Below are 14,220 nucleotides of genomic sequence, written 5' to 3'. Positions count from 1 at the left end.
TCCACTCACCTCAGCCTCCCAAAGGCGCGGGATTACAGGCTGAGCCACCGAGCTCGGCAGTTGCTTAACTTTTTGAGGACCTGCCAAAGTGTTTTCCAAAGTGACTGCATCATATTACAGCACTTCTGCCCCCAACAATGTGTGAGGTTTCCAGTTTTACTATATCCTAACCATTACATAGTGTCTGTCTTTTTCCCCCCTCTAATCCCATGACAGATGTGTAGTTGTGTCTTTTTTCACTGTAGCCCTTGTTGAGGATATGAAGTGGCATTTGTTTGTGGTTTTGATCTGTATTTTCAAATGATTGATGATACTGAGTGTCTTTTCCTACGCTTATTGACCATTTGTATAGCTTCCTTGAAGAAACGTCTATTTAAACTTTTTACCTGTTTTTTTTTTTTTTGAGTTGGAGTCTCACTCTGTCACCCATGCTGGAGTGCAGTGGCACACTCATGGCCACCGCAGCCTCCACCTGCTGGGCTCAGGTGATCTTTCTGCCTCAACCTTCCAGGTAGCTGGAACTACAGGCATGTGCCACCACACCCAGCTAATTTTTTGATTTACTGTAGAGATGAGGTCTCACCAAGTTGCCCAGGCTGGTCTTGAACCCGTGGACTCAGGCAACCCTCTCACCTCCGTCTCCCAAAGTTCTAGGATTATAGGTGTGAGCCACCATGCCCGGCCTTTGCCTGTTTTTTAAAAATTGGGTTGTCCTTTTATTGTCTTTGCATATGATTTGCGGAAGGGGGTCCGAATGAATTCTTCTGCTTGGTGGATCTCCAATTGTTCCAGCACCATTTCTTGGAGAGACTGTTCCTTCCCTGTTGAATTGTCTTGGCATCCTTGTCAAAAACAGTTTGCTTGTGAACTCTTAATTCTGTTTCATTGAACTGTTTGTTCTTTTCTTTTTTTTTTTTTTTTTGAGTTGGAGTCTCACTCTGTCGCCCATACTGGAGTGCAGTGGCCGCTCCCGGCCACCGCAGCCTCAACCTGCTGGGCTCTGGCGATCCATCCACCTCAGCCTTCTGAGTAGCCGGAATTACAGGCATGCGCTACCATGCCCGGCTGATTTTTTGATTTATTTTAGAGATGAGGTCCTTCTGCCCAGGCAGGTCTTGAACCCGTGGGCTCAGGGAATCCACTCACCTCAGCCTCCCAAAGGCGTGGGATTACAGGCTGAGCCACCGAGCCCGGCTCCATGTGAATTTGAGGATCAGCTTATCAATTTCTAGGGGGAAAAAAAAAAATCGGCTTTTGATAGATACTGCACTGAATCTGTATATCAATTTTGGGAGTATTTCTTTCTCAACAATATTAAGGCTTCCAGTCCGTGACCATGAAAATGTCTTTTTTATGTCTTCTTCACTTAGACTATTTTATTTAGGTCTTTTAAAGTTTTTTTCCAGTAGTTTACAGTTAATTTAGTGTTAAAATCTTAAACTTCTTTTATTAAATTTCTAAGTATTTTAATTATATATGATGCTATTATACATGAAATTGTTTTCTTAATTTAAATTTTGGGTTGTTTATTGCTGGTGTATAGAATACATTTTTTTTTTTAAGGCATAGAGTCTCACTCTGTTGTCCAGGCTAGAGTGCAGTGATGTGATCATAGCTCACTGCAGCCTCGATCTCTTGGACTTAAGCCTCCAGAGTAGCTGGGATTACAATCATGAGCCACTATACCTGACTCTGACCTTGTATATTGATCTTTTATCCTGCAACCTTGCTGAACTCATTTGTTGGTTCTAATAATTTGTGTGTTTGTATTCCCTGGGATTTTCTGTATACAAGATCAAGACATCTGCAAATAGAGATAGTTTTACTTCTTCTTTTCCAGTCTGGGTATCTTTTATCTCTTTTTCTTGCCTAATTGCTCTGGCTAGAACTTCTAGAACAACGTGGAATAAAAATGATGAGAGTGGGATCCTTGTTTTGTTTCCTGATCTCAGGGGAAAAGCTTTTAGTCATTTGTTATTAGTATCATATTAGTTCTGTGTTTTCCTTCTTTCCCTCCCTCCCTCCTCCCCCTTCCTTCCTTTTTTTTTGACAGGGTCTCACTCTGTCATCCAGGCTAGAGTGCAGTGGTGCATTCCTGGCTCACAACCTCTACCCTCTGAACTCAAGTGACCCTTCTGTCTAAGACTCCCAAGTAGCTAAGAATACAGGCATGCACCACCACACTTGGCTAATTTTTGTAGAGATGAGGTCTCACTGTGTTGTCTAGGCTGGTCTCGAACTCCTGGGCTCAAGTAGTTTTCCTGCCTTGGCCTCCCAAAGAGCTAGGGTTACAGGCGTGAGCCACTGTGTCCAGCCAGCTCTGAGTTTTTTATTAATGCCTTTTGTCAACTTGAGGAAGTTATCTGTTTCTACTTCGAGTGTTTTTATCATGAAAGGGGATTAGATTTTGTCATATGCTTTATCTGTATCTACTGAAATGATCATGTGTTTTTTGTACTGTATTTGTATATATATTTTTAGTCAGTTATTTAACAAAGTTAAAAAAAATTAAATAGCCAGGCTCGGTGGCTCAGCCTGTAATCCCGTGCCTTTGGGAGGCTGAGGTGAGTGAATTGCCTGAGCCCGCGTGTTCGAGACCTGCCTGGGCAATTTGGTGAGACCTCATCTCTACAATAAGTCAAAAATTAGCCGGGCGTGGTAGTGCGCGCCTGTAGTTCCAGCTACTTGGAAGGCTGAGGCGGAAGGATCGCCGGAGCTCAGCAGATGGAGGCTGCGGTGGCTGGGAGCGGCCCCTGCACTCCAGTCTGGGCGACAGAGTGAGACTCCAACTCAAAAAAAAAAAAAATTAAATGGAGACAAGGTCTTGCTATGTTGCCCAGGCTTGTCTCAAACTTCTGACCTCAAGCAGTCCTCCTACTTCAGCTTCACAGAATGCTGGAATTACAGGTGTGCACCACTGCTCCCAGCCTTAACATACTTTTAGTTGGCTTCTGCAGTGCTAGAAATACAGCAATGACTAAGGTCATTATTAAGGTGTTTTTTGAATAGCAAAAAAGACAGGAACAATAAGGCAGTGGCAAAAAGAAGCCTCAGGAGCTATGAGAAGTCGGAGGAATGTCTCCTAACCTCACCTAGTGAGGTGGTGATGTCACAGGGAAGGCTCTCCAGAGGAAATGGCACCAGGTCAGGGAAGTGCAGGATGAGTGAGTTAGCTGGGAGGAGGCTTGTGGGTGGTACATTCCGAGCATAGAAGAGGCACTTGAGAAGTCAGAGAGGCAGACACTGAGAGCATAGTGTGTTTTGGGACACTCCTAGGCAGTGAAGCCATCAAGTAGTGACTGATGAGAGTTCTGTCAGACTTGTGATGGCAGGCAGCAGTTCAGAACTTTAAGCAGGGCCTTCAGAAGTTCTCCAGTCTCTAAAGCAGGAGCAGCTCAGAAATGACTTCAGTGTGTACAGTGGTGGCAGATCTTGGTCCTTTCTGATTTGTCTTCCTTGTGATTACTTTCCAGCATCCGCAATTCCAGCAATAGCCAGGTAAACAAGCTGACCCTGTCAGGGAGTGACAGTGTGATTCTTCGTGATACATCCACCAATGGAGCCAACGATGAGGAAGAGGGACAGCCTCGGCGGGCTGTGGACAACGAGAAAGAGGGGGTGCAGTATAGCTACTTCTTCTTTCACTTCATGCTCAGCTTGGCTTCCTTGTACATCATGATGACCCTCACCAGCTGGTACAGGTAGGAGGCACAGATGCAACAGATGGAAAACCACCTGGTTCCTTAGACGCCTGTCAAATTTCCATCTGTCATCCTCACCTCAGGACCCTTTTCGTTAGCCATGGGATGAAGTTGTGTTCTCTTTTCTGAAATAGTTTTGACTTTTGCTTCTCTAGCATTTCAGACCCATTGGAATTCTTTGCAGGGCAAATCAGGGGCTGCTCTTTCAGACTTGCCAGAAAAAATCATGACATAAAGCAATCTGACCCATTTTTCTTCACTCATTTTCTCTGTGTCTACAGATGGCTATATCAAAGTAATAATGTGTTGAGGAAGAACTGTTTCAGTGAGGCTATCTCAATCTAGACTTTTGCCAATAACTAGAACATCCAGCTGTTCCTGAATAACCTTACCCGAATAGTCAGGGTCTTTCATGCTGGCAAGAAGAAAAGGCCTGTGTGAGAGGAAAAGCCCCTCCGCCCATGGGAACTAAAAGCAGCAGCTTCCTCAAGTCCTCTCTGGAACCTTCCTGGGGGCTAGCGCCAGCCTAGTGTCACTAAAGAATTGCTTGGCCTTGGTTGGGGGCTGCAAGATGCTGATATCAGCTCTTTCACCTGGACTCTCTCTTGTTTTCTTAGCCCTGATGCCAAGTTCCAGAACATGACCAGCAAGTGGCCAGCTGTATGGGTCAAGATCAGCTCCAGCTGGGTCTGCCTCCTCCTTTACGTCTGGACCCTGGTGGCTCCACTCGTCCTTACCAACCGGGACTTTAGCTGAACCTCAGAGTGCCAAGGACACCTGAAGCTTGAAAGGTCTCCTTTGCTGAAAACCCATGTATACCTTTTCAGTTTGCTTCAACTAAAATACTAAGCGAATGCTTTGCAAATTTGACCATGTCCAGGTTTATATCAGAAGGCAAGATTGAATAATGCTTGATGCAGAATCTGAACTTTTCATTTATCTGTATATTCTGTGTATTTGTAAGGATATAGCACAAAGGGAACATTTTTGTGTTTAAAGTGAACTACAGCTGTGCTGTGAAGAGAGTTCTTTATAAAGACTGGTAGGTTCCTATAACTTTGGTTTAATGTAAGATAGAAGAGTGTTGGATATTTGAGGCCATGGTTAATATATTTCTATTGCAGTATCCTTAAAAAGCAAAAAAAAAAAAAAGCATTTATACAGTTTTCCTGTGTAAAAGTTCTTACTTATGTAATACAAGCCCTCTGTTTCATGCTTAAACTTTTCAGAGGTGTAACGCCATAGTTCTTGGGAAGAATTATGTATGTGGGTCCTTCCCAAGAATAATGATTACATATGGCTACTTCTTCTGTATCTTGAGTTTTTAAGCTTACTTTTTTTATACTATAGCACTGATGCTGCTTGATTCAAATCTGGTACTTTGCCAGGTATGTCAATTTCAATAAATGCTTTGTGAATTGGTTAAAATGGAAATTCACTTGGGAAAACATTGCAACTTTAGTCTGTGTAATTATCTTGTTATAAGTATGTGAAAGTAAAATGCATGTGAATTTATTACATTTGCACTATAAAGGTATTTGATTAAAATAGAAAGACTTTAAGTTTTTTTTTTTTGAGTTGGAGTCTCACTCTGTCGCCCAGACTGGAGTGCAGTGGCCGCTCCCGGCCACCGCAGCCTCGACCTGCTGGGCTCCGGCGATCCTTCCGCCTCAGCCTTCCAAGTAGCTGGAACTACAGGCACGCACAACCACGCCCGGCTCATTTTGATTTATTGTAGAGATGAGGTCTCACCAAGTTGCCCAGACGGGTCGCGAACCCGCGGGCTCAGGCAGTCCACTCATCTTAGCCTCCCAAAGCACTGGGATTACAGGCTGAGCCACCGAGCCCAGCACTTTAAGATTTTAAGCCCCTTTCTTGAACAGTTTTTAGAAGTTAGCAGCCATTTTAAAATTTTTTGGACAGTCAGGGTTATCAGGCATTTAGCCAGGATGCTCCTGTTTCTTCTATAACTTTTGGTCTGACTGGTGAGCAAAATCTTTCACTCATTCAAAAATTGTCCTAAATATCTTCCTGGGTAAGACACTTGGAAGATGAGAGTCAAGTGAGGCACTGTCAAGAGATATTTTCACAAGAGGCAGTATACAAAAAACTAGAATAAAACATCAACTTCTTTCAACAAATCTTTATTGAGTGTTTGTTTTGCACCAGGCCCTGTGGGTTTTGGGGTACAACTTTAAACATAGTGAGAGGTTCTGCCATCTTGGACTTAGAGATTAGAGGAGAGAAACAGTAAATTAGTGATGTGATTCAGGAATTGGATAGAACTCAAAGGAGTGGGACCTGGGCTGGAGGGATTCATGTTAGGCTTCCTGGGGAAAGTGGTATGTAAGCCAAGAACTGTTAGTATAAGAGAATGGGAAAGTGGGAAGACATTGCTGAAGAGTAGACAAAACTATATGCCAAAGCTGGGAGATGGGAAAAAATTGCTCAGAGAAGCTGGAATGGGGAAAAGTAGACAGGGACTGAGTCATGGAGGACTTTGTAAACCCCACCAGAGTTTGGCCATTATCGTTGAGGGCAGCAGAACACAAATTATTCATAGTGCCATGAACAAATTGTACCATTGGTCACTTTGGCTGATGTGTAGAGAATGGATTTAAAGAGATACAAGGGCCAAGCCCACATGAGACTTGAAACAGAGAAGTGAAAGTGGGCATGGGAGAAATTGCCAGCTGCCAGCTTCCTAGCAATTAGAATTCTAATGTTGGCAATTATTGTGGGGGGGAGGTAGGTTTCTGAGTGATTCTGGTGTAATCTCGGTAGATGATGGCTCCATTTATTATGGTGGGAAACAGGAACAGTATTAGAAGGACAGAGGTAGTTGGTTCCCTAAAAATGGCTCATAGGCTTGGGAGTCAGACTGAGTTTGCATCCCAGCTTTGCCATTTTCTAGCTGTCAGACTGGTCAGCTGTGACCTTGGGCAAATAACTCGATGTCCTAAGCCTCAGTGTTAGTACCTAGTACATAAGAGTATTTAAAGAATACAGCTATTTTGCAAAATGCTTAACCCATTTTAAGCACAGGACAGTAGCTGCTAAACTCTATATGGGTTAAAATGAAATGAGACAGTATTCAAATGTGAGAGATGTTTAGCCAGCTTCTAGTGGAGTCTGGATTTGAGAAGTTCTTACAGAATTAAACAGATGGACCTGGAAGAGACAGGCTCAGCTGGTGTGGAGGTGGGTAGGGAAGCATGCTTGATAGAAAGTGTTGGAACTACTGTCTTTTTTTTTTTTTTTTGAGGTGGAGTCTCACTTTGTTGCCCAGACTGGAGTGCAGTGGCATCCTCCCAGCCACCACAGCCTCAAACTGCTGGACTCAGGCAATCCTTCCACCTCAGCATCCCAGTAGCTGGAACTACAGGCATGCACCACCATGCCCAGCTAATTTTTTTTCTGATTTATTGTAGAGATGAGGTCTTGCCATGTTGCCTAGGCTGGTCTCGAACCCGTAGGCTCAGGCAATCCTCTCGCCTCTGCCTCCCAAAGTGCTGGGATTAAAGGCGTAAGCCACCACGCCCAGCCGGAACCACTATCTTTTAAACCAGTGGTGAATGTCAGGGTATGGAGATAAAGTTGCTAGGGATTTGAGGGATGGTGAGGGAGATTTCACCAGTGTAAAGCAGATACCCCACTTTCCTTAATAGTAGAGGAGTCAGCTTCAGAGCCTTAAAAGTCCTGCACTTCAAAAACATTACAGTGGCCTACCACCCGCCTTATGTGAAACAAAACCAAAGCAATACTAAATTGTCAAATAAGTGTAACAAGGACCAATAAAGTTTTTATTCTTTTCTCATGATGATAACGTTGATATTAATTTAAAGTAACAAATTCTCTGCAAAAATTGAAAAGCAGTGTCTCTGCTTTGCTTGGTCATACCATAAGAATGAGTTAAGTCTTCCTATTAATATGAAACCCAGTAGGTTAAGACTTGAGTGAATTATATACATGAGCACTGAATTACATACAAATATAAGCCAGCATTTTGAGTAAGCCCAGGATCATAAAGCAGGGGAGTATTTTGAGTCACCAGATTTCATGGCGGCATCTCATTCCAGATGAGTAAGTTGGCGTTTCATTGCTGTGAATAGGCTTGTCTATCTCGGGGACTACAGAAAGAAGGCCCTGCTTTGAGGTCAGGGGCATGCTCCAGGAATCCATCCAAGGCAACAGCAGTGGCTGCCATTTTACCAGTTAAAGTTGGGGAAAAGCTTGCAGGCCCATGCTGGGTTCCTTTCCTTTCTAGGTTGGTTTTGCAAGGTACTTGGTTGGAAAGTAAAGCTTTATCTTGATAAATAGACTGTCAAAGAGCAGCCATGGACCTGGTTATCAGTATAGTTTTGTTTTTATTTTTGTTTTGTTTTTTGGCTAGTTAAGTGAAACAGTAAGAGTGGACAAGGAACAAAGAAATCTGTAACTGGTTGTGATCAATTAGTTGTAAACACCACTGCACTCAGACCAGCGTAGTACAGTTTTGATGTTATGAAACCATAAGTCATGCCTAATGTTAACCAGGACATCTTCTTGTCCAATACAAGTCCTTGCTTGATTGTATTTTTCCTTTTACACACCTATGCTATCATTGAGTACTCACATAATGAGTCATGTATTTGATCTCTGCAGATTGACAGCAGATATTAGGCTAATCCTTATTCATGGGAACTGCTGCTCATTGCTTTACTCCTGTTATATTGGTCTCTTCAGCCTGTTACCTTGGAACCCAAATCAGTCGGCCTACTCAGTGATGTCCTGATTACTGCTGGGTGATTCAAGCCAAGATGCCTTGTCCTTGGGTGAAGAATAATAATCATCACACGAATAGCTACGTGTACCAAGCACTGAACAGACATCTGTTACCCTAGTAAGGTGGTGACTATTCCCCCTGCCTCTTTTACCAACAGTTATTAGCTCAGAGAAGTTAATGACTTGCCCGTGGTTACTCAGTAAGAAGCAAAACAGAGAAACAAACCCCGGGCTGGGCTAAAGAGTTTTTTTCAATTAGACCTCATTGTCACTCTTGACCCATAAGGATTAGGAGACAACACATACTAGAGACGGCTCAGAGACATGTAGGGAGATCACCTAGAGTACTAAACTATCTGTCACTAACAAAGGAAAGTCAGTAATCACCTGAAGGCAGTAACTGATTCCTGACTAGGCTGGTACCTAGTCATGTAAGAGCATGAACATGTAGTTTAAAAACTTTTGCCCAGAAAGTGGTACCCTTTCTGGGCTCTTACTACTCACCAGCTGTAAATGTGATACAGTAATGTGAAACTTTTGTGGCCATTGATTGTAAGGATGCCAAACTAGTGAGGAATGGGCATTGAGAAAGTACTCAGTGGGGTCAAAAAAAATAGGGTCATGTAGACAAACAGCGTGCATGGGACCAGAGTTGGTCAAGGTATCCCCCAGTGGCCCTTCAAGGAGTCTGGACTTGCTTCTGGGATAAAATGTTCAGTTACAACTTGGGTCCCAGAAGTCAAGAAGCACTGCTCTGTATTTTCCAGAAGCCAGAAAACAAGCCAATTTCTGACCTTTCTTACTTTCTTACTCTGTTAAGGACTCCTAGCTTCTTTCTCTCTATGTTCTATCCGGAGGTTGGTTATTTATCTGTAGGAATAAGAGACATGCACCACCTAACTCCAGCCATCAGGAAACGGCTCGCTCCCTCAGGCTGCTGGATTTTGAATCCCATCTCCACTGCTTGGCTAGCTGTGTGTCACTAGGCATGCTACTTAACTTTTCTGTGCATTTTTTCTAGTAGGGACAGTAATACTACTTCATTAAGGTATCTGGGCTGAGCACAGTGGCTCATGCCTATAATCCCAGCACTTTGGGAGGCCAAGGCGGGAGGATTGCTTGAGCCCAGGAGTTTGAGAGAGCAGCCTGGGCAACATAGCAAGACCTCGTCCTCTACAAAAACATCCAAAAAGAATTAGCTGGATGAGGTAGCATGTGCCTGTAGTCCCAGCTACGCAGGAGGCTGAAGTGGAAGGATCGCCTGAAGGCAGCAGTGGTAAGTCATGATAGTGCCAGCCTGGGCAACGGAGTGAGACCCCAGACTCAAAAAAAAAAAGCAGGGGGGAGGGCCTGAAGGTTAAATGAGATTATGTATGAGTGTCCTTAATGTGTGTGTGCCCTGCCCACAGGAGCACTCAGGAAATTGTTAGCTGTCAGGAAAGATTCAGGCCAGGCTGAGAGGCACAACTGGGCTCAAGAGTTGAAAAGTGCATACTACCTCTCCACTGTGTAGCTAGTCTAGCCTCTCTACATAGTAGTGTCATCTAATTGCACTTGAGCTTTGGAGCAGGCAGGCCAGCATCTAAGGGATGCCTGGCACTGCTCCAGGGCGCCTCCCTGCCTCATCTAGAGGGGAAGGCTCTGCCCTGCCTGTGAGTGATAAACCTCAAACACTGACCCAAACTGCCATGTCGCAAAGAACGCCACACATATTTAACCTTACAGGGGTTTTTATTGTTTAAGACCAGTCATGCGTACTAAAATTACACATTTTCACCACTTTGACTTAGAAAATGCACTAGAAAAATAAACTTTTGGTCAAAACAAACACTGAAGTACATGAATCCACCACCAAGTATTCCTATACTCAGAGCCAAACTGAATTTCAGTTGTAAGCAAAGAATGTGACCAGTGGCTGAAATGGTGCTCCAAGCTGGCCCAGACCATCAGGGAGTGGCACAGAGGCTCTTGGTCACAGTGAAGTTTCAAGTATTTCACTTGTGACAGGTTCCTATGTGATATGCCAAGAAGCCAAGGCATAGCCACAGAAATCTACAACAGCAGCCAACCTAGCTGACTGCCTGACTCCACGTGCTGCCTGGTGAGCTGAACCAGCCAGGTGAACACAGTGAATCCATCACTGTGCCCTCCATCCATAGAGCACATTGGGCCCTCCCATGAAGCAAGCACCTATTGACTGATGTATTTTAAGCAGACCATTTCTGCAAGTCAGGAGAGCAGAAAGGAATCTACTTAAGATTTATAAATTAATAGATCCCAATACTGAGTGGAGTTACCAGAACTGAGGTCTTTCCTGAATAGTTAACATGTTTCTGTTTTGTATCTGACACTTCTTGTGGGCTATGGGACAACCACACTTAAATCATTAGTCTAGCTAACATTTTCCTCCCTAAATGAAAGGAAGTTTCAAAGGAAAACCCTAAAAGCTGAAAACTTTAAATGAGGTATTATTATAATGCTGCAACAGTACTATAACATGCTACCAGGATGAAAAAGTAATTCCATGATTGATCTGAGAGTCCAGTGGCATTCAAAGAAACTGCCCACACAAGAATTCGGAAAGGCTCAATATCTTTTAGGAATTTTGGAAAATGCCTATTATTACCCTATTTATGGAAAAACAGTATCGTGTAACCTGAAGTTTGTAAGCCTCCTGAGTGACTTTATGAAAACAGGATGAAATAAGAGAGATCTAAGCTACCTTTACCAAGAGCAAGTAAGAAACTCAAGACATGAAGCCAGGCTTGCACTTCTGGCTGTTTATATACACCATCCAGCCTCTCCCAATCAAGGTAGAACAAGATTCCAGGAAGAGGCACAATTTTCCAGAAACTTGGAAGAAGAAAACTCTCATACACCTAAACCCAACAGATTCATTTGGAAGCTGTGTAGGTACCAATTCACTCAGACCTAAATTTCCTAAATAACCCAGAGGAGAGAAAGAAAAACCTCTAAAGAGTCCAGTGTTTCTGTGGCAGTACATCTTCATCATAGAATGACTCAGGGGGGTTAAGTGGCTCAGCCAAGGCCACATGGCAAAGTAAAGCTGAACTCAGGTCTCCTGACTTAATGTCCCTTTCCCTTCCCATACCATGCTACCTGGAATTCAGGGAAAAGTTAACTTCCCGGTGTCTGTGCACATTCTTGAGGTTCTCTTGTAGACTCGTGTCTCCCCGCCAGCTGAGTAAGGCTCACCATGGACTCATCTGCAGCAGCTTTACACCAACCCCTGGAAAAGCCACAAGGAGACTGCCTTGATTTTCCCCAAGGGAGGTCCTGGTTGTACTCAGACCCCTAAGGTGCCAGAACTATCTGATCTCTCTTTGGAGCCCAAACCAAGCACAGCAGCCTTTGGGGGCAGGAGACCTGGACTCTGATCCTTACGAAGCTGGACAAAACAGCTCCTCTGGGTCCAGCTGGAAAGGCCTGGGAAGTGGCCAATTGCCCTTCTGGTCTTTGAGAGATTTCTCTAGCGAGCTTGGCAACTCCTGTATGTCACGTCACATGGACACAAGCAATTGGCCAGGAAGGCAATGTGGAATTTAAACCTCAGGAACTTGGTGGAGCTAAGTGACTGATTCCTCTGTCTAGTTTTTTGGTATGGTATTGTTTGTTTTTTATCTTTCTTCCCTCTTGGCATCTAAGAAAGCCCTAACCAGTTCTCCCCTCCAGGCTGTTGGGTGCTCAATCCTCCACTTTAGTCAGCACGCTTGCCCACTTAGGCCTTTTGAGCAATGCTGGTGACATCGCTGTCAGAGGGAACCAGAGGCAGCCAGGGTGTGCATTTTGGCACTTGTAGCTCAGCCATGACTTTAGAGGATCCAGGGTTAGTATCCACTGCGAAAAGAACTTTCTCTAGGCTTGGCATTAATGAGGCAAGCAAATTAATTTCTACCAACAATTTCTCCAGACGTTTGTAAAAGTGCTGTAAAGATAAACAGCCAAGTAACAGACTGGTCTTGAATTTCAGAGCACTGTTCTCTCCCTAATTGAGCCATCAGCCGCCTGCTTATCTAATATATGCATGGAAGAAGTACACGTACAACACATGGTACTTGTCATCACTTAACATCATAACCACGTGGAATGAATACAAAAGGAAACAGGTCAAATGCCATCATGTGGAACAAGTAATTGATGCTTGGGCTAATGCTAAACTCTTGATGGGAGTGTCTGAAGTGCCGAAATGCAGAACTGACATTCAGGCTGGCTGGTCCACCCACCAGAGAGACTTGGGTGTGCCTGAGAGGGCAGGGGCCCCAGAAGCGTCCCTGTAATAACCTGTCCTTGTCTTTGTTTCCAGAGACCAAAATTTAAGAATTCCATGTAATACAACCACCATGGCCAGGTTTACAATATACTGCCAGAGTCTTGGGGGTGGAGAGAATTCATGTAAGATCCTGGTCACCTCGCTTGGCCTCACAAAAGTCATTCCTTTAAAGTTTAACCATCACTATAGAAAGGAAATTGATATCACGGAGTCCCATCAACACACATCCTAGTTTAAAGGCAGGGCCAAATGGTGACACAACCCTCTTGGAAAGGCCCAAGTGTACCACAGAAACCAGGATCCATTCACTTGTATCTAGATAGTCATCTTCTGAGGCAAAAAATCTAACATTCAGTAACTAAACCAGATCCCAGAACCTCCATAGCCAAAAGGGCCCAAGACATCATTTCTTCCAGCTTCATTTTACAAGTGAGAAAGCCGAGGCCCACTGAGGCCTACGTCTCATCCCCTTAAGTTGTACCCTGGGGTCCAGGTCTCTGATTCCTAGGCCAGAATTCCTTAAGCTACACAGGCCTGGAATCGAGCATTTTAGGTTGAGTAAAATCAAATACTTCTAGGACCCTGAATGAGTCTATTGAGAACCAGGGCTAAGGCTTTATGGGTTTGGGAAAACTTAAGTTTCTATTGCAAGATTCAACCAGTGAATCCCAGAGGTGCTCTGAAGTCTCTGGCTTCCAGATTTGATCAGGTGCTCTGAAGTCTTTGGCTTCCAGATTTGATCAGGAAGTGCTGCTTATGTCCTGATGCTGCATCGTTTAGTTAAGGTACTTTCCAAACCCAGTGATGGCAGCTGGGGACTGGACCTTAAACCTGAAGTTTCCTGATGCGCACCAGAGGCCTATAGTGAAAGACACAGACTCCTAACATCTCATATTTGGCTACCTTTAGGGTTTGGCCAAATTGTCTCATAGGAGTAGTGATGACTGGTTGTCTTCTCCTGGAAAGTGGGATCAAAGTGACTTTGGTCCTAATCTTGCTTCCAAGGCAATGTAAGAAACCAGATATTTAAAAAAAAAAAGACCAGATGCAGCTTCCAGATTAACAGTTGCTGCAAACTGGGATTCCAGATGTTTGGGAATCACAGAGAACATGTTCCATGTCTTCCATGATGTAATTCAAGTCACCAAAGGCTTATCCCGAGGTGGGCTTCCCCTTAAGGCTGTTCCTTCATGCTGCAGGTTAATTACAAGCAGTGAGACTGAATCCTTGGCACCTTAAATTCTTCTTGTGCCTCTCCAGAGGAAAAAAAGAAAGGATTTAAAGATGTTGACACATAGCCTGGGCAACACAGTGACAGTCCATCTCTACAAAAATTAAAAATAAAAAAAATTAGCTAGGCATGGTGGCACACACCTGTAGTCCCAGCTACTCAGGAGGCTGAGGCTCCCTTGCACCCAGGAAGTCAAGTCTGCAGTGAGCCATGATAGTGCCACTGCACTCCAG

The 14,220-nt window shown here is 44.0% G+C and overlaps 1 protein-coding gene across 1 annotated transcript in view; it reads left to right on the top strand.

Annotated features, from left to right (window-relative positions):
• The window catches only part of SERINC3 (serine incorporator 3), a 28,803-nt gene extending 23,552 nt beyond the window's left edge, over positions 1–5,251 (top strand). Inside the window, exons 9-10 of the mRNA XM_008059822.1 lie at positions 3,474–3,701; positions 4,319–5,251. Coding sequence (XP_008058013.1) covers positions 3,474–3,701; positions 4,319–4,457 — 367 coding nt within the window. The 3' untranslated portion in view covers positions 4,458–5,251. The remainder of the gene's footprint in view (positions 1–3,473; positions 3,702–4,318) is intronic.
• Positions 5,252–14,220: the final 8,969 nt, after the last annotated feature.

Source organism: Carlito syrichta, unplaced genomic scaffold (genome assembly GCF_000164805.1).
Source record: "Carlito syrichta isolate Samal-C Ts95f unplaced genomic scaffold, Tarsius_syrichta-2.0.1 Scaffold304381, whole genome shotgun sequence".
Taxonomy (NCBI): domain Eukaryota; kingdom Metazoa; phylum Chordata; class Mammalia; order Primates; family Tarsiidae; genus Carlito; species Carlito syrichta.
Note: the sequence above shows the minus strand (reverse complement) of the source record. Positions and strands in the feature narration are given on the sequence as shown.